The sequence below is a fragment of the Pempheris klunzingeri genome, chromosome 1 (genome assembly GCF_042242105.1).
Source record: "Pempheris klunzingeri isolate RE-2024b chromosome 1, fPemKlu1.hap1, whole genome shotgun sequence".
In the NCBI taxonomy this organism is placed as follows: domain Eukaryota; kingdom Metazoa; phylum Chordata; class Actinopteri; order Acropomatiformes; family Pempheridae; genus Pempheris; species Pempheris klunzingeri.
Genome location: NC_092012.1, coordinates 36,425,743 through 36,445,742, shown reverse-complemented (window position 1 = coordinate 36,445,742; position 20,000 = coordinate 36,425,743). Strand labels below are relative to the sequence as shown.

Genomic DNA, 20,000 nt, shown 5'->3' with positions numbered 1-20,000 from the left:
TAAAGTACAGAGTATTAAAGCACCAAATATTAAAGTACCAAATATTAAAGTACAGAGTATTAAAGTACCAAATATTAAAGTACAGAGTATTAAAGCACCAAATATTAAAGTACCAAATATTAAAGCACAGAGTATTAAAGCACCAAATATTAAAGTACAGAGTATTAAAGTACCAAATATTAAAGTACAGAGTATTAAAGTACCAAATATTAAAGTACAGAGTATTAAAGTACCATGACGAATGACGTTTTTAATGGACTTTACTCACTGGCTGACTTGTAGTGATGGACCCACGGAGAATCAGCCCCCCCAGCTCAGCCTTCAGCTCTCGAAGCATCTTCAGTCTGTGCACTACTTGTCCAGCAGGAGGCGCCCTAAGTGACCGTCTGCTGGGTCTGTTGGTCAGAGGAGGAGGCCGTGGAGACTAAAACAGAGCTTAAGGGACAGCGAGCGACGGCCTTCAGTCATCAGGAGGCCACGCTGACGCTGACGCTGACGCTGACGCTGACGCTGCGTCTCTGCTGAAAACAGACGGTGTTTGCCAACAGGTGTCAAATGTAAGGCTGATGACACGTCTGCGGGGCGAGAGGCAGGAAACAGAGGGTTTAAAGGAGCCCTCTGATGTTCAGTCAGCTGCTGGTCCGTCACTCTAACACCGTTCAGCTTCTCCTGCAGCCTTCAGACTCACAGACAGACACGTGGCATCGTTTGTCCTGACCCCCCTGTGAGGGCTGAGGGCCTCACAGGGGGGGCGTAGATGGATGTCAGGGTCTCGTATCCGTCCCAGTGTTGAAACGTCCCCCTCCCCCGGGATGGGAGGCTCCCAACGTTCTGACTTTGTCACAAATTCAATCCACATTTTTATCATAAACAGTGAGTTTGCACAGCAGAGTGGGGGGGCTGCGATCATAAAGTTCATAAAGATTTAGTGCAGCACCACGACTGCTCCTTTGAAATGCGTCTTAGCTGCGTTTGTGGTGGAGAGAGATGTGATTTGTTTCGGTGGATGATGTATATGGCTGCTGGCATCAGTTAGCAAAGCGCAGCTAATGGATGATTTGCAGAACTACCTTTTATCACAGCCGAGTCCTGTGACACAGAATTGCACCGTAATTATGGATTTAAGGGCAGATCAAAATATGTCATGTAGGCTCATGACTAATTCACGCATCGGTTTGAGCAGATGTTTTGTACTTTGTGAGCTCTTACTCTGGGTGTTTACCCCCCCCCCCCCCCCCGGGACGTGTGTGAATATCTGGGGAGTTTTAGGTTGGGTATTGTGCTGAACACTTGAGTGGATCAGTGTGGCTGCTGCTGGAGTCTATTCAGAGGGCGTTTTCACATCTGCTTCCTCTAACTGATGATCACATCCTGCCTCGTAGTTGTTTGACACTGCTGCCTTTAATGTGGGTCTGGTACTGTGAGTGTCGTCGGGGGGCCTCATGCGGCGCGGGGGATGACTTGACAGCACTGGCGGGCCCGGGGCTCGTCGGAGTGCGGTGCGGCCAGGTCGTGCTGTTTAACATCCATCATTTCACTGAGCACTACATTATCATAATACTTAGTGTCAGTGCCAGAACGCATGCATTGTTCAGACATGCTGAATGCCGGTGGGGGGCAAATCTTTTGCTTGAGTAGCGTTATCTATCAATACGTCTGTGATGCTGAGAGGAGGGACTCGGGGCTGCAGCACACAGCCAGGAGGAAGAGATACAAAGAGCTGTTAAATATCCTCATCCATTCTGCGCTCCTCGGTAGGTCCACGCAGTGTAATTGGCTATAAATAGCCCGCCAAACTGACACCGACGCCCCTCGCAGGCATTCAAATGTCAAACGTAAACCACAGTGGGGCACTAAGATCTAATTGCAAATGACTCGTAGAATGTAGTAGCTTTGTGGTTTTCTGTGAAATTCAGTTCTGTCGCCTTTTCTTCTGCAGTTTTTCAGAGTTTTATCTGTGGGTGCGTCCAGCGCTGGGCGGGGGGGTGGGAGGTGACTGACAGGTGCGTCCTCAGCGTACAGGTGACCCCTCTGATGGTCAGAAAAGCGGCTGTGAGCAGGACGCTGTGCATGTTTAGCCTCGGGGGGGTCAGGCTGCATCCACTCATTTTACATAATGTTTCTCTGAGCCCGGATCCTTTTTGGAAATTAATTTGCATTCTTTCCCACTTTAATGAACATTCTTGGATGTTTCGTGAGAGGAGACTGGAGGAGAGCAAATTGCTCATGATTTATGAATTCACTGCTAATGAATTGAAATTTTATACAAATTTGTTCTGGAGTTATTTCAATTACAGGTATCTGATGCCTTAAAAAAGCACAATTTCCTCTTAATGCCTGGGTGCATGCAGTGGTGAGCACATACTAATTTCCATTTAAAAACAAAGCGTTAGAAGAAGCGTTACGGGGGAAAGTTCTTTAAGTAATTACCCCAAACGTGTCTCGCAAACACAAAGACACATTTCACATTTCCTGCTTTCTCTTTGAACTAGTTTACTTTTTCATTTGCCTTAAATATAATTTGTTGAACTTCTGTCCCTCTCTGAAATTATAGTGTGCTAAATTGTCTTTGATTACCAAAGTATTATTTTCACCCCACTTAACCCGCTCATCACAGGAAAGCACCAGTCGTCCTGCTGAACCAGCAGCAGAGCTGTAGAGCAGCCTCCTCTTCCTCCTCCTCCTCCTCCTCCTCCTCCTCTTCCTCCTCCTCCTCTTCCTCTCCCTCCTCCTCCTCCTCCTCCTCTTCCCCTTCCTCCTCCTCCTCCTCCTCTTCTTCCTCCTCCTCCTCTTCTTCCTCCTCCTCCTCCTCCACCTCTTCCTCCTCCTCCTCCTCCTCCTCCTCCTCTTCTTCCTCCTCCTCCTCTTCTTCCTCCTCCTCCTCCTCCACCTCTTCCTCCTCCTCCTCCTCCTCCTCTTCCTCTTCCTCTTCCTCCTCCTCCTCTTCTTCCTCCTCCTCCTCCTCCTCCTCCTCCTCCACCTCTTCCTCCTCCTCCTCCTCCTCCTCTTCCTCTTCCTCTTCCTCCACCACCTCTTCTTCCTCCTCCTCCTCCTCCTCCTCCTCCTCCTCCTCCTCCTCCTCTTCTTCCTCCTCCTCCTCTTCTTCCTCCTCCTCCTCCTCCTCCTCCTCCTCCTCCTCCTCCTCCTCCTCTGCATGCAGCTTATTTGGTCAGTTCATTCACAGCAGAAGGTTTCAATGTTACCTGAAAATAAAACAAAGTGCACATCTTCAGCAGCACTGTGAGGCACTAAAGGGCCAAACCGCTGCTTTGGTTTTCATCTTTTGTCCTTTTTACCACAGACGTCACAGTGAGTGTCATGGCTGCTGTTTTTTCTGTGGTAATGTTGTATCACCACACACACACACCAGTGAGAGTGTGTGTTCCTCACAGGTCTGTGTCCCAGACGTGTGCGACGGCTCGCAGGCCCGCATGTGATCCCCTGACAGTTCGTCCCTTTAAAATGTTGGGCTGACGGCCTGAACTTGCTGCCAGCTGGTGGGGGGTCGCTTCACTCGTTTCAGATGCAGTTAGACTTCTTTTAAGCACTTTAGAAGATCATTTAATCAATTGCCAGACTATAGAAATACTCCAATTACTATAAAAGTACAGACATATTTCTATCATTAGTATTTAGTATCTATATTTATCCAAAATAAAAGGACACACAAACGCTCAGACTGTTGTTGGATCATTATTAAGAACTGAGTTAAGGCTGCAGCTGGTTTACTTGGTTTACTGCATCACATCACGTTTTATATGGAAAACCTTCATCTGAACTAACTGTCTAACAAATGTGGTACAAAGTAGCTTGAAAGGGAGAAAAATGTAAATACTTGTGTTAGAGTTCAGTACCTGGTTACTTCATATCACTGAAAATAAAAAAAACAGTTTAGAAATGACATCATGGTCTCCTGCTATTAAGATGGAGGACGGGGAGTCTTTCATGAGAGGTCTAAAGAAACTAAAGACCATTTAGTCATTCAGCCGTAGCTCATGTGGTCCAATCACGTTTCACGCTGAACATCTTGGGGAATATGCAGCCAGGCAGCACGGTGAAAACTACCCAGACAGGTGGTGGCAGTGACAGCCTACGATTCCCATAAGGCTTTGCTGGGACACGTCCCCCGGGAGGCCTCGGCTCATGTCCCACAGTTTAGTAATGTCACAGAGGATGAAGAGCGTCTCCCCGGGCTCCCAAACTTTAGTGCGTTGCTGTTCGGTCGTGTCGCTGAGGTGGTTTTTGCTCCCGAGCAGCTGCCCGGCTGTGCAGGAGGGTGAAGGTTGTCCTGAGGGGAGCGCTCCTCCTGGCCGGGCGCCAGGCTGTGTGCTGCTGGCTTTTTGGGGGTGATGGGTGCTCTGCACTGGTATCTGCGTGTGTGCGTGTGTGTGTGTGTGTTCTCCCCCTTGGGAATCCTTGGCAGCAGGTGTGACATGTAGTAATGGGAAATTATGCTGCACACTGCAAAACCTGTAGTGAGCGGGGTCACCCACTGTCAGCTCTGCCAGGCGCCTCACACAGCAGCCTGTAATGAAAGCCATCACACTGGAGCTGGGCTTTTATTTACTGATGCATATTCATCTGGAATTTTCCAACTTCCAGGAGCGTCTCCGGAGATGTGTGAGGGGACTCTTTCAGCTGAGGAGTTTGATTACTTGGCAGCTAAATATGCAAACGGACTTTTTCCTCCTGCAGCCGCTTCGGTAACCATCAGAGTGATCAGTCATCAGGACGCATGTTCCCAGTGATCAGTGAAAAATCCCTCCCTGTCTCCTGCAACACTTTGATAGTTTTAGTCCATTTTACTGTCCAAATGCACGAGTCCTTAATGTTGAATTGCTGAATTGTCTCTTAATTAGTCAGTTTGTTCTTGACCTGCTCTCTCTGGAAAGAGATTACGTTGTAATGAATTGGCGCTATATAAATAAAGATTGATTGATTGATTGAACAAATGTCCAGTCAGTTGTCCCGTGTTTGTCAGCCAGCATGTTTTGGTCTGTGAGGCTCCGCAGCTGTGTGCACAGTATATTCTATATATTCTATATGTAGTTTAACATGAGGCACGTAAAGGTCCGCTGTGTGCAGACTGGGAGGACGTCAGTGGACAAAGATCACTGACCTTTGGGTCGACTGTAGGAAACTTCAAGGAGGACAGGAGCTATCCAATGAAAACAGCTTCTCTAGAGAAGATGGAGAGAAAGTCACTCAGTCAGTATTCATTCACACAGTGAGTGTGTTTGGTGGGAAAACGTACAGCGAGCTGGTTGTTAGTGCAGAACGAACCCCGACAGGCCGGTGCAGGTCCTGAATCATCCTGAAGGGGTTCCTTCAGCAACAGTATCCTGATTATTACAGTAAGGAAAGCATTTGACAAAAAACATTGATTTAAAATGATTTTTATTGATTTAAATTCTTTATTTTTTATGGTTTATGGAGGAAGCAATATTAATAGTAATAATAATACTATGGATTCATATAGCGCCTTACATAGCACTGCAAATAAAAAGATAAAAATCATAAATCACATTGCTTCCTCCATCAGAACTGCATATATATACATATATATACTGTGTATAACAACTAGAACTGGCCAATCAGAACGGAGTGTTCAGTGAAGCCATGTAATAAATACTGACATGCTGGCATACGGCTTCCTGTTCTCTGGTTTACTATGTACAGACAGACAGACAGACAGACAGACAGACAGACAGACAGACAGACAGACAGATGGATGTGAGGTCTACTCAGACTCCCCAGCTTCAAACCTCTGCTCTGTGTGTTTATGGTGGAGTGGAGTGTAAGTGTGTGTCTCTCTTGTCTCCCTGACGCTGCAGGATGTGCCTTTCTAACATACTGTGCCAGAGAGTCAGCACTGAAGGCCCAGAGCGCCCTCCATGAACAGAAGACTCTGCCAGGGGTAAGTGCCCCCCATCTGCCCTCTGTCACAGGCTACTGCCCCGGGGGCAGCCAGCCTGACACGGGGGTGCCCACATTAACACTTATATCACACGTGAACACACACACACCTACACACACACACCTACACACACACACACACACACACACACACACACACACACCTACCTACATACACACACACACACACACACCTACCTACACACACACACACACACACACACACACCTACCTACACACACACACACACACACATACACTTTAACCTACACACACACACACACACACACACACACACACACATACACTTTAACCTACACACACACACACACACTCACACACACTCACACACACTTTAACCTACACACACACACACACACACACTCACACACACTCACACACACTTTAACCTACACACACACACACACACACACACACACACACACTCACACACACTCTCACACACACACACACACACACACACACACACACACACACACACTTTAACCTACACACACACACACACACACACACACACACACTTTAACCTACACACACACACACACACACACACACACACACACACACACACTCACACACACTCTCACACACACACACACACACACACACACACACACACACTTTAACCTACACACACACACACACACACACACACACACACTCACACACACTCACACACACTTTAACCTACACACACACACACACACACACACACACACACACACACACACACTCACACACACACACACACACACTCCCCCCCCCCAGCAGACACACTAAAGAGTGTGACTGGCCTATCTCACCTTGCAGTGTCTTATTACACTAATCACCCTGGTGGAGATTTTTGATAAGCGCTCCTTCATAACAGCCCGTGCCGTCCTTCCCCCGTCCTCTCACAATATGGCCGCCGCAGACACTAATTGCCCCGAGGAATCCCGCTCTCATTATCACATATAATCAACCAGGAAGTATAAACAGTCATTTTGACCATGTATACCACCATCTGCTGTTTTCGTTGGAATCCTCTCCCCTGGTTTCTCCCTCCGTCTTCTATCCTGAGCCTTTGGCGGCCGGGTAGCTTTTTCAATTAAAATAATGGGCTCTTCAGACGAGCCAGGTAAAACCTAAGCCCCCCCCAGGAGGAGACCCTCGGTGTGGGGGGAGTGAGAGCTCGTGGTGTCTGTGTGGACTCTAACGTCAGGGGAATTATCGAGGTGTGATTGATTTACGCCCGCGGTCCCTCAGAAGGAGAATATGCTGCAGTGCCCAGGCAGCTCACTGCCCCCCCCACACACTAACACACCCTCTCAGGCTGAGGCTTTAATCAGAGCCTCAAAATATCCGTCCGAATCTGGAGGGAGGGGGTAAGGTCCAGAGAGACAGACAGAGAGGAAGTAGCAGGGATTGGTTTGAAATGGGGGGCAGAGGTGGTCGATGGAGGTGGGGTGGGGGGGTATATTGTCCCTCAGTGTTGGGTTAATCAGTTGTTTGCACTTCACTGAGTTTCATTGGTACTTCAGTGAATGCTGGGCAGACTGTGGGGACACAGTCCCTGAGTGAGCCCCCCCCCCCCGGCTCGACAGCTTCATAATGAGTCGGTTGTCATGACGGTCCCGGATAGGATCGGTGCTCCTGCTTTTATTGCTCTCACGGAGGGACATTCTTGTTTTCTTCAGTCCAGGTGGAGGGTAATGGCTCGTTCTGTGGGGTTGGGGTGAAAATTTCCCCCGTTCAGCTCACAGCGGGGGGGTCAGCGCTGAGCACAGGCTGCACACACACAGGGCTAACACAGACCGTCTGTCTGTCTGTGTGAGTGAGACACAGACAGACAGACGGAGGCACAGACACCCAGAGAGGTGACACTTCTGGACGAGCCTCATTGTCATCGTCACGGCCGGATGCTCCGAGATGCTCCGAGATGCTCCGAGATGTTCCGAGATGTTCCGAGATGCTCCGAGATGTTCCGAGATGCTGCGAGATGCTGCGAGATGCTGCGAGATGTTCCGAGATGTTCCGAGATGCTGCGAGATGTTCCGAGATGCTCCGAGATGCTCCGAGATGTTCCGAGATGCTGCGAGATGCTGCGAGATGTTCCGAGATGTTCCGAGATGCTGCGAGATGTTCCGAGATGCTGCGAGATGCTCCGCGTATCGTTTGGCTGCAGTCCGGCTGTGTGACTGTCAGGAGACACAAATGCAAATTCTATTCCAGGAGGCAACTGGCATTTTTAAAGAAAAAAACCCATCAAGCCTTTCTCTCTCAAGATGACACATGAAACAAATTTAAAAATAAAGTGTTGTGTGAATCAGATGACACAAACACAGCCTGCAGCAGTCGTTTGACGCAGGTGAATCACAGCTGTGTCATATGAGGTTAAATGCAAATCAGAGTGTGTGTTCGCATTTAAAGAGCTCTGACAGTCATCAGGCTTCTCCGGCTGATCGTTTAGCTCACATCTGGAGAAAGCCAAACGATGCTTAATGCACTAAAAGTCCAAGCACTTTTCCAGAGAGCTGTGGAGCACACAGAGGGCGGGGGCAGGTCTGGTTTTACTGGAACAGAGGGATGAAGAGGATGGGTGAAGGAGCTGTGTGGCTCCTGGCTCAGACCTCCAGCACCCAGACTCGTGTCCCGTGTCAGTCTGCAGACCGAGTCAAAGCGCTGTGCTGGTGTCTCAGTGATCCTCCTCGTGTGGGAGCAGCAGGACTCCGGCTGTCCTCTGATGTAACAGATATTTATGTTGGTTGTTTTATAACCTGTATAATTTCAGTGGTAAGGTCACTGGCTGTGAGCACTAAAGCGTAGCTAGCATAGCAGGGCTAGGAAGCTAGTTAGCACAACTAATACAGATTCATGATTTCTTTTTTCAAATGACTGTGCAACAGGAGGGAGACGAATAACTGATGAGTGCTAATTCAAAGGATTCATTTAAAGACTGAGCTCCTCCTTCAGGGCGACTACCTGCATAAAAGGTGACTGACTAAACAGAGTTTAGGGTGAGACCCTCTCCTCGGAGCCGAGGGAGCAGACACACAAACATGTAACACTTTCACTGTCACACAGCTGCAGTGCACCAATCTTTATATGGACACACTGTGTGCATTTCACTAAAGGAGAAGGCTGTAGGCTTAGTGCTGAGACACTGTGTGTGTGTGTGTGTGTGTGGTCTCAGCAGGAGGCCCGACTCTTACATCATCTCCAAATTAGCTGTGAATCTTACATTTTCCGTAATTCCCGTTCCTTTATTTACAGAGTCTTGTGCTGTGTGCATGGCATTTGAGTTGCCAGCGGGGGCTCCGGCTCTGTCTGCTGCGGCTCAGGCGAGCTTTGTTTACATTGTTTGATTAATTGCATGTAAAGAGCGTAATGAGCTCTTGATGTCCTGTGCATCCGATCCTGCTGCTACAGTTTGTACAGTAAATGTAATCAGAGCTGCAGCCTCTCGGCCCCGCCGAGCTCGTGGTGCCGTCGTGTTTACGTGCTCACTCGGCACATTCCCCATGCAGGGCGGTGGGGGGGAACATGTGGACAGGCCGGGTCACGCCTGTGAATGATTCCTCCCCAGATCTGATTAATTAGTAGGTTATCGACAGTGCGTTAGCGTCTCCTGTCTACCTGTCTCAGGCTACAGGTGAGCTACACGGAGCTTTTCTCTGACTGCAGAGAAACTTCATGCCATCTTTTCCTCTTTTCTGTGACACCTGGCAACAAAGACAGCCACCAAGTATCAGAATTATCTGCAACTGCAGCATGAGAGCATTATTTACAGCTGTTTGCCAAAAATCCTCCCACCACGCTGCCTTCAGATGAATCCCGTCTCTCCTTCAGGGCAGCGCCGCTCTCTCCTCTCAGGCCAATTAGCTCCTGGTGTTTGCATGTAACAAGCATGCTAATTGGGTGCTACTGAAGCCCAAAAGCCAATTAAAATTTTCTAGGAAAAAAGATCCAGATTCTCTTTGTGTCTCATCCACTCGTGCTCTCCCCTCCCCCCCAGCCTTCTCCTGCCTAATCACATCTCTTCCACTTCACTCCCACTCGTCTGGCTCCAAACTTCCTCTGTGGGATGTGCTGAGTGTGGGGAGTCGCCCCAGCCCCACGCTTGTCATCTCTGTAGAGTTTTCTGTGGAGGGATCCACGTTTCTTGGTTTGTGAGCGACCCCTGTACTGATGACGAGGCAGCCGAGCAGTGAGGAAGAGAGGAGAGAGACAAGGCAGCGGCTCGTCCTCTCTCAAGTGCTTCTCCTCACATTTGAAAGGCTAAGCTCGAGGCTATCAGCTTCCACCAAAGTGAGCTGCAAAATGTTTGGCTTTCTCACATTTCTTCTTCTGCTTCTGTGCATGAAAAGTGCAGAAAATTGACTCCAGCATGTGTCACACAGAAACAGGTCAGGGGAAGATTGTGCAACACCAGTATTATGTGTCACTAAGCACACTGCATGGACCACTGCATCCGTGTTCCTCACACTCTCTCCCTGCACCACACCAGCGCTGTGGCCAGCGTAGACCTGCCACATGTCTGTGTCTCACTTGTTTTTACCGTTTCTCCTAAAATCCCACCCTCTGCAGTGAGCATGAACGCACCGTCAAAAAGAAAAGATTCATTTGTGGAACAGCGTGCCGTTTTATCTGAGCTGTTATTAAAGCAGATCTCTGATCCACAGTCACTCCTGAGGGGAGTGAGTGAGGTGCTTAGAGACGTGAGCCCACAAATAAAAACCCAAAACACTGTCAAATGGAACCTGAGGCACAAGTGTGACACTTTTCTCATTTATATAAAATATGTGTTCATTGATATGTTCAGTAGTAAAGACTATTCCAGGTGAGACTGTGTGTGTGGCCTCTCATCAGAGGCCACCCTGAGCCCCCCCTCCACTCCTGGACAGGCATGCTGTAGTTTAAACTAATCACTGGGGCCACACGGGGCTGTTGCCCATTCTTTTAGGGGACAAATTGTGTTCTGTTGCCGATCACTTTGTCCTCTGCGCCAGATTTGTCAGCCTCCGGTGCCCCTGAGCGTTTGCCATTATGAAGTAAAAAACACAAGGCCTGGGCAGTGGACGTGAGACCTCTGCAAAGGCTCCCCCCGCTCTCCTCATCATCAATTACGTCTATATCATTTTCTTTCTGCGGCCCGCTTTAGAAAAGAAATTAAAAAGGGCCATTGTTTTTCTAATCCCCCTGGGATGAAAGCATTTACTACGCCGCCGCACGGCGCGCGGCCGTCCTGCCGATTAGGGAGTGAATGGAATCACAATCGAGGGATGCACTCGGCATTGTCTCCTATTATGTGGCTGGTGGCCCTGAATATTGTGCAAAAATTAATTTCGTTCCATCTGATGGGATTTTCAACCTTGGAGAGTGCGAAATGTTAATCCAGGCAGGCAGGCGGGCGGGTGGACATCGTGGAACGCCTGGCTTTTTACTGGACGGTGTGGACGTGGCACAAACACAGCTGCCTGAGAGCACCCTTCAGCTGCCCATACAGAGGCTGGGGCAAATGAGCAGGAGAGACGGGCTTTTTACAGGCCGCAGGGGCAGGAGAGGAGCAACAAGCGGCCCATTTGTTCTCCTGATCCCAAACACATGCTGACACGCAGAGAACAGGCCACGGTGTTCAGGTTGATCCCCCGTTATTGAAAGATGGATTCATCAACAAAGTTCCATCTCAAAAACAAAAGCATCTTTTGGGACTTTTCCAAGACTTGTGAAAGTGCATTCTGCTCGAGCAAAGCTCAGTGCGGGCAGTGTGTGCATGAGATTAGGGTCTGTGTATCATAACTGCTTCATTCAGTCTGGAAACAAAAAGAGCAAAGACAGGCTTGTTTTTCACTTTTGGAGGCTTCCAAAAAGTTTTCATCTACGAGACGAGAAACCCAGAGCCAACAAACCAAACCAAGCCTCACTCTGTCTCTGTGAATCGGGGGACACTTTGCCAGTGTGGAGAAAAGACTCAACATCTCTGCTGTAGCAACACCTACATGGTCGTGAACCAGTAAATAACCAGTAAACACTGGTCAGCAGCACTAATTCTGTTAGTGGACTTAGAGGGCGACGTGATGCAGACAAGTAGAAAACAGAAACAAGAGTCGTCTTTTTCCTTTTGAAAGAATGAAATAATAGAATAAATGGACGGCAAGCGGGCGGATTAGAAAGACGCATGACGGTCACAGTTGTCATGGGCTGACACAAAGGGAAACCCTGACACAATGTGATGCTCGCGCTCTGAAATGCTGAAACATGAACCAGAGGAGGAGACTTTGCTCAGACGAGCGTCGCCCTCCTCACGTGCTCAAGGCTCCTTCACACTCTTCCTCCACTTCTTCCCCTCGCTGACAGGTGCGGTTGGACTCCGCCGTGCACGCTCTCCCGCGCTAATTTATCCACTTCTTTAGCTGTAATGAGGCAGAACTGGTAAATGTGGGGACAGCATTGTTAACATTGCTGCTTCAGTGGGGAAGAGGAGAAGGCTGACAAATAGCAGGGAGGGATGGAAATGAGGCCTGGGTGCTGTCACAGCTCCAAGAATGATGCTTTTAGTCTTTTGCCGGGTCTGGACTGCTGTCTCTTAGCTAGGAAGGCTGCATGCTGGAATACGACGTCTCCTAAACCAATTAAACATCAAAGTTTCTGTTGCATCAAGATCAGCTGGTTTGGCAACAACAGCCGGAGAGGAAAATCAAAAACAAGCCAAAAATGAATATTTGAGGCCGGATCTCTACCTCCGAATCATCAAAACTGCTGTGGAGTTGGCTAATTAACTTCCCCTCCCATTCAGTTTGGGAGATTAATTTGAGAAGATCAAGGTGTAAATCTACCTTTAAAGCCGTGTGATACTCAAAGGACGTCTCCATCTAGTTTCAGACGGCGTCATATCTCCACACAGACAGGTGACGGCAGCCCACAGAGACAAAACCGCTCTCTTACCAAGACTGGACACATTTCCTGACTCCTTTCCTTTTTCCTTTGTAAAGGAAAGGAAATATGATGGTTCAGCAGGTCAGAGAGTTTTCAGACACCTCAGTAATCACGTGTGGACACACACACACACACACACACACACACACACACACACACACACACACACACTGGATAAATATGTGATTGGACATGTGACCGTTTTGGGAGGGGACAGAGAACAGAGTGAAAGAGAGTGAGGAAAAGAGATAAACTGATGAGTCATCATGACAGGGAGACAGAGAGAGAAAGGGGGAGACAGAGAGAGATAGACAGATAGGGGGAGAGAGGGAGGAGAGGAGATGCATTCTTGCATAATTAAGCGTCGAGCATCACCAGGACGAACTCCTCCATCAGCGTGTCCAAAGGATTAACTACGCCACGCTCCTCTTATCTCCCCCACTTCGTTTAAGGAAGAAAATGACCTTGTGCTTGTTTACATGCTGATTAAAGACGGGAGGAAGAGGAGGAGGAAGAGGAGGAGGAAGAGGAGGAGGAAGAGGAGGAGGCGGCGAGAAAGTCAAACTGTAATCACAAGACTTTGTTGAGTGGCGCTGCACTCTCAGCACTAAAACAACCACCTGATGTAGCAGCTAGCGGGCTACGAGGGGGCTGGGACCAGCACTGTGCACGTGTGTGTGTGTGTGTGTGTGCACGTGTGTGTGTGTGTGTGGTAAAGAAGTGTGTTTGGTGTGTGGGTGGTTCCATTAGTTAGGCGGCCTGTTTTATGGCACTGGGAATATCTGCTGTTTCTGCCCCCCCGTGAGTCTGTCTGTACGTGTGTGTGTGTGAGAGAGAGTGTGTGTGTGTGAGAGAGAGTGTGTGCATGTGTGTGTGTGTGTTTTCTTATGAGAACAGTTCTAGTCCTTGGAAGTGGGGGTGTTGTGCAGAGTTAGAGTTAATGGATCTGTGTTTGCTCTTTTTGTCCGTCCGTCTGTCAGTCAGTGTTCTGGTCGCTGTTGTTCAGCATGAAGGCCACATTTCTCGCCCCCCCTCCTGCCGTGTGTGTTCTTTCCTCGTTTCCTCTCTCAGCTCCAATCAGAGAGCCCAGGCCGCTGAGGCGTCACCTCACTGGCCTCAGGCCTGTTTGGTGAGAGGTTTGAGCTCAGAGCTGATCTCAGGCCTCCTGTTCAACAAAACCTGACTGAATGTGACCAGTGGACGAGCCGCCTCGGTCACAGTCGGCCCGCCTGTCTGAAAGCACACTTCTGAGCAGGCTGTGGGGGGGGGACACCACAGGGGACACTACAGGTGACACTACAGGAGACACCACAGGAGACACTACAGGGGACACTACAGGAGACACTACAGGGGACACTACAGGGGACACCACAGGAGACACTACAGGGGACACTACAGGAGACACTACAGGGGACACCACAGGGGACACTACAGGGGACACCACAGGGGACACTACAGGAGACACCACAGGAGACACTACAGGGGACACCACAGGAGACACTACAGGGGACACTACAGGAGACACTACAGGGGACACCACAGGGGACACTACAGGGGACACCACAGGGGACACTACAGGGACACTACAGGAGACACCACAGGAGACACTACAGGGGACACTACAGGAGACACTACAGGGGACACCACAGGAGACACTACAGGGACACTACAGGGGACACCACAGGAGACACTACAGGGACACTACAGGGGACACCACAGGAGACACCACAGGAGACACTACAGGGACACTACAGGAGACACCACAGGAGACACTACAGGGGACACTACAGGGGACACTACAGGAGACACCACAGGAGACACTACAGGGGACACTACAGGGGACACTACAGGAGACACCACAGGAGACACTACAGGGACACTACAGGAGACACCACAGGAGACACTACAGGGGACACCACAGGAGACACTACAGGGGACACTACAGGGGACACTACAGGGGACACTACAGGGGACACCACAGGAGACACTACAGGGGACACTACAGGAGACACTACAGGGGACACCACAGGGGACACTACAGGGGACACCACAGGGGACACTACAGGGGACACCACAGGAGACACTACAGGGGACACCACAGGAGACACTACAGGGGACACTACAGGGGACACCACAGGAGACACTACAGGGGACACTACAGGAGACACTACAGGGGACACCACAGGAGACACTACAGGGGACACCACAGGGGACACTACAGGAGACACCACAGGAGACACTACAGGGGACACCACAGGAGACACTACAGGGGACACTACAGGAGACACTACAGGGGACACCACAGGGGACACTACAGGGGACACCACAGGGGACACTACAGGGACACTACAGGAGACACCACAGGAGACACTACAGGGGACACTACAGGAGACACTACAGGGGACACCACAGGAGACACTACAGGGACACTACAGGGGACACCACAGGAGACACTACAGGGACACTACAGGGGACACCACAGGAGACACTACAGGGACACTACAGGGGACACTACAGGAGACACTACAGGGACACTACAGGGGACACTACAGGAGACACTACAGGGACACTACAGGAGACACCACAGGAGACACTACAGGGGACACTACAGGGGACACTACAGGAGACACCACAGGAGACACTACAGGGGACACTACAGGGGACACTACAGGAGACACCACAGGAGACACTACAGGGACACTACAGGAGACACCACAGGAGACACTACAGGGGACACTACAGGAGACACTACAGGGGACACCACAGGAGACACTACAGGGACACCACAGGGGACACCACAGGGGACACCACAGGGGACACTACAGGAGACACTACAGGGGACACCACAGGGGACACTACAGGGGACACCACAGGGGACACCACAGGGGACACCACAGGAGACACCACAGGGGACACCACAGGAGACACTACAGGAGACACTACAGGGGACACCACAGGGGACACTACAGGGGACACTACAGGGGACACCACAGGGGACACTACAGGGGACACCACAGGGGACACCACAGGAGACACTACAGGAGACACTACAGGAGACACTACAGGGGACACTACAGGGACACTACAGGGGACACCACAGGGGACACTACAGGGGACACTACAGGAGACACCACAGGAGACACCACAGGGGACACCACAGGAGACACCACAGGGGACACTACAGGGGACACTACAGGAGACACTACAGGAGACACCACAGGAGACACCACAGGAGACACCACAGGGACACCACAGGAGACACCACAGGGACACTACAGGGGACACCACAGGGACACTACAGGGGACACTACAGGAGACACCACAGGGACACTACAGGGGACACTACAGGGGACACTACAGGGGACACCACAGGGGACACCACAGGGGACACCACAGGAGACACTACAGGAGACACTACAGGGGACACCACAGGAGACACTACAGGGACACTACAGGAGACACTACAGGGGACACTACAGGGGACACCACAGGGGACACTACAGGAGACACCACAGGGACACTACAGGGGACACTACAGGGGACACTACAGGAGACACCACAGGGGACACCACAGGGGACACCACAGGAGACACTACAGGAGACACTACAGGGGACACCACAGGAGACACTACAGGGACACTACAGGAGACACTACAGGGGACACTACAGGGGACACCACAGGGGACACTACAGGAGACACTACAGGGGACACTACAGGGGACACCACAGGGGACACTACAGGGACACTACAGGAGACACTACAGGGACACTACAGGAGACACTACAGGAGACACCACAGGAGACACCACAGGGACACTACAGGAGACACTACAGGAGACACCACAGGGGACACCACAGGAGACACTACAGGGACACTACAGGAGACACTACAGGGGACACTACAGGGGCACTACAGGAGACACTACAGGGACACTACAGGAGACACCACAGGGACACTACAGGAGACACCACAGGGACACTACAGGAGACACTACAGGAGACACCACAGGGGACACCACAGGAGACACTACAGGGACACTACAGGGACACTACAGGAGACACTACAGGGGACACTACAGGGGACACCACAGGGGCACTACAGGAGACACTACAGGGACACTACAGGAGACACTACAGGGACACTACAGGAGACACTACAGGAGACACTACAGGAGACACCACAGGGGACACCACAGGAGACACTACAGGAGACACCACAGGAGACACCACAGGGACACTACAGGAGACACTACAGGAGACACCACAGGGGACACCACAGGAGACACTACAGGGACACTACAGGAGACACTACAGGGACACTACAGGAGACACCACAGGGGACACCACAGGAGACACTACAGGGACACTACAGGAGACACTACAGGAGACACTACAGGGACACTACAGGGGACACCACAGGGGACACTACAGGGGACACTACAGGGGACACCACAGGGGACACTACAGGAGACACTACAGGGGACACTACAGGGGACACTACAGGGGACACCACAGGGGACACTACAGGAGACACCACAGGGGACACTACAGGGGACACTACAGGAGACACTACAGGGGACACTACAGGAGACACTACAGGGGACACTACAGGAGACACTACAGGAGACACTACAGGGGACACTACAGGGGACACTACAGGGGACACTACAGGAGACACTACAGGGGACACTACAGGGGACACTACAGGAGACACTACAGGAGACACCACAGGAGACACCACAGGAGACACTACAGGGGACACTACAGGGGACACCACAGGAGACACCACAGGAGACACCACAGGAGACACCACAGGGGACACTACAGGGGACACTACAGGGACACTACAGGGACACTACAGGAGACACTACAGGGGACACTACAGGAGACACTACAGGGGACACTACAGGGGACACTACAGGGGACACCACAGGAGACACTACAGGGGACACTACAGGAGACACTACAGGAGACACTACAGGAGACACTACAGGGGACACTACAGCAGCACGTCCTTTATCCCCACTCTTTTCTTCCTTTCTTTCTTTCTGACGCTGACTCGCTCAGACAGAAAAAGGTTCTGAGTCTGTCCTCTGCTTCGTCTCTTTCTTTGTCCCATATTTCTAAAACCGGACATCTGCTGGGGGCCGTCTGGACCGCAGCAGTGGGGGGGGCCGGTTTCCTCGATAGGAGCCAGTATTGCATCAGCCTTCACTTCTTCTGTACAGACAGAAACACACATCTCTGAGTTCCTCCTCTACTGATCCGCCTAGAGCCGACGGGCGTCGGACTGCAGCCGGTCTCAGGGATCACTAATGACGGGGAATAAGAAACGGACTAATTATCCTTCGGTAGCTTCACTCAAACGTTTCAGGAACTGATGAATTCAAAGAGAAGTAAACAAGCCGACGTAATAAATGAAACTCTGCTGTGAGTTCATGTTGTGTGTGGAGTTTAACCCTTCGTCTGCCGCACGTGTCTCTTTAGTTTTAAGAGGCTCTGAATAACAGCGTCACAGGCGGGAAGAGAACCAGACGGGCGGACGGACGGACCGGTGAAAGGTGGAATGAGGGAATGTCGGCCCCCCCGCCGCTCCCCCACCAGCCTCTCCCTCTCAGGCCGCCGATGCAGAGGAAGCCTCTGACAGGGAGGTGTCAGAAATAGCACCCAGGCTAACACCTCACCTCGTCCTTATTAATGCATCGCTCTCATATCTCACACACACACACACACACACACACACACAATGTGACACACATCAACAAACTTCACTCAGTCACTTGTACACAAGGCTGGTGATCACACACACACACACACACACACACACACTCAGATCAATATTGCATTAGTGCAGTGTGTGTGTGTGTGTATGTGTGTGTGTGTGTGTGTGATGCTGGGGCTGTGGTAAAACCCTCTCTCCTGTCGGTATAGTGGCCGGCACGCAGGGCAGATCTGAGGAGACTTCACCGCTCTGACAGCCAGTCTCACCTCCTGCCTTCATCACTGTCACTCCTCTGCCTCATCCAAGGCTCCAGCTCGGGCCTCTGATCGCCCACACACTGCGTGGAGTGTGTGTGTGTGTGTGTGTGTGTGAGAGATATTAGCTGCTGCTCCTTCCTGTCCTGTTTCATTTCTATATTTACAAACCTGCCACCGCAGTTATTAGTTTTATTTCTAATCTCGGGTCGAATTAATTCTGGCTAACACGAAGCTAAATTATTTTGGCTAAATTAAAGTCGCGTTTTGCTTATTTTGAAGTAAAACTACCATAAAATGTATTTCTTCATCTGGACGAATGAGCTCAGGTGTCCTGACGTGTGTGTGTGTGTGTGTGTGTGTGTGTGTGTGTGTGAGCACCATATATATTTACACGTGTGTGTGTGGAGCAGAGGGAGTGGAGTCCTTGGTGCTTTTCCATTTAAACTGTATCATTAAAGCGGGCAGGGAGGCGAGGGAGGCGAGGGAGGCGAGGGAGACGGCCCCTCCACACCTCATAAAGCGTGAGCGGCGTGCCGGGCGGAGTGCCACGCACCGCTGCGTTTACGGCCAGCCAAACACACTTTTTACACACCTTGTCCTCTCTCCCTCTGTTTATGTGATATTACTCACTCTCTGCTCTCCTACTTTCCTGGGTTGCCCCTGCTAAGTATTGACCGGTATCTCCACTGCCCCCTTTAGATCCCGCTCCCTCTTTTTTTATGTCAGATTTCTCCAACAAGCAGTTGGAGCGTAACACTGAAAGGGTATAATCAATGGAAAAGCACCACTTAGGGAGCCCATTTGATGCATACTGTAGGGCAGAGTTGATTCAAGGGTGTGGATTGAGTCAAGCCTCATTTCGTCTCCTCCCCAATTAGTCATCCAGCTTGTGCCCTCCATAACCCCCTTTTCTGGAGAAGCAGGGGGCCGGACGGCTCTCGCTCCACGCTAAACTATGGATGAGTTCATTTTTTTACCCTCTCAATCCCAGAGCTTTTTCTGTGAGAGGATAGAGCCATTTCTTCTTTTTTTAACTCCCCCCCCTCCCCCAACCTCTACATCTCTGTTCCACCTCCTCCTCCACTCCCTCGCACCTCTCCAACTTTTCCACCCTTTCTCCCTCCTCCATAAATCTCCACCCAAATCCTACTTAAACCTGCATCAGCAGC

General features: G+C 50.6%; 1 protein-coding gene across 2 annotated transcripts in view; it reads left to right on the top strand.

Annotated features, from left to right (window-relative positions):
* celf6 (CUGBP Elav-like family member 6) overlaps positions 1-20,000 on the top strand; it is a 127,272-nt gene that overhangs the window by 5,159 nt on the left and 102,113 nt on the right. For both annotated transcript variants that reach the window (XM_070836673.1, XM_070836599.1), the window contains exon 2: positions 5,835-5,917. In XM_070836673.1, the coding sequence (XP_070692774.1) occupies positions 5,835-5,917 (83 nt within the window). The remainder of the gene's footprint in view (positions 1-5,834; positions 5,918-20,000) is intronic.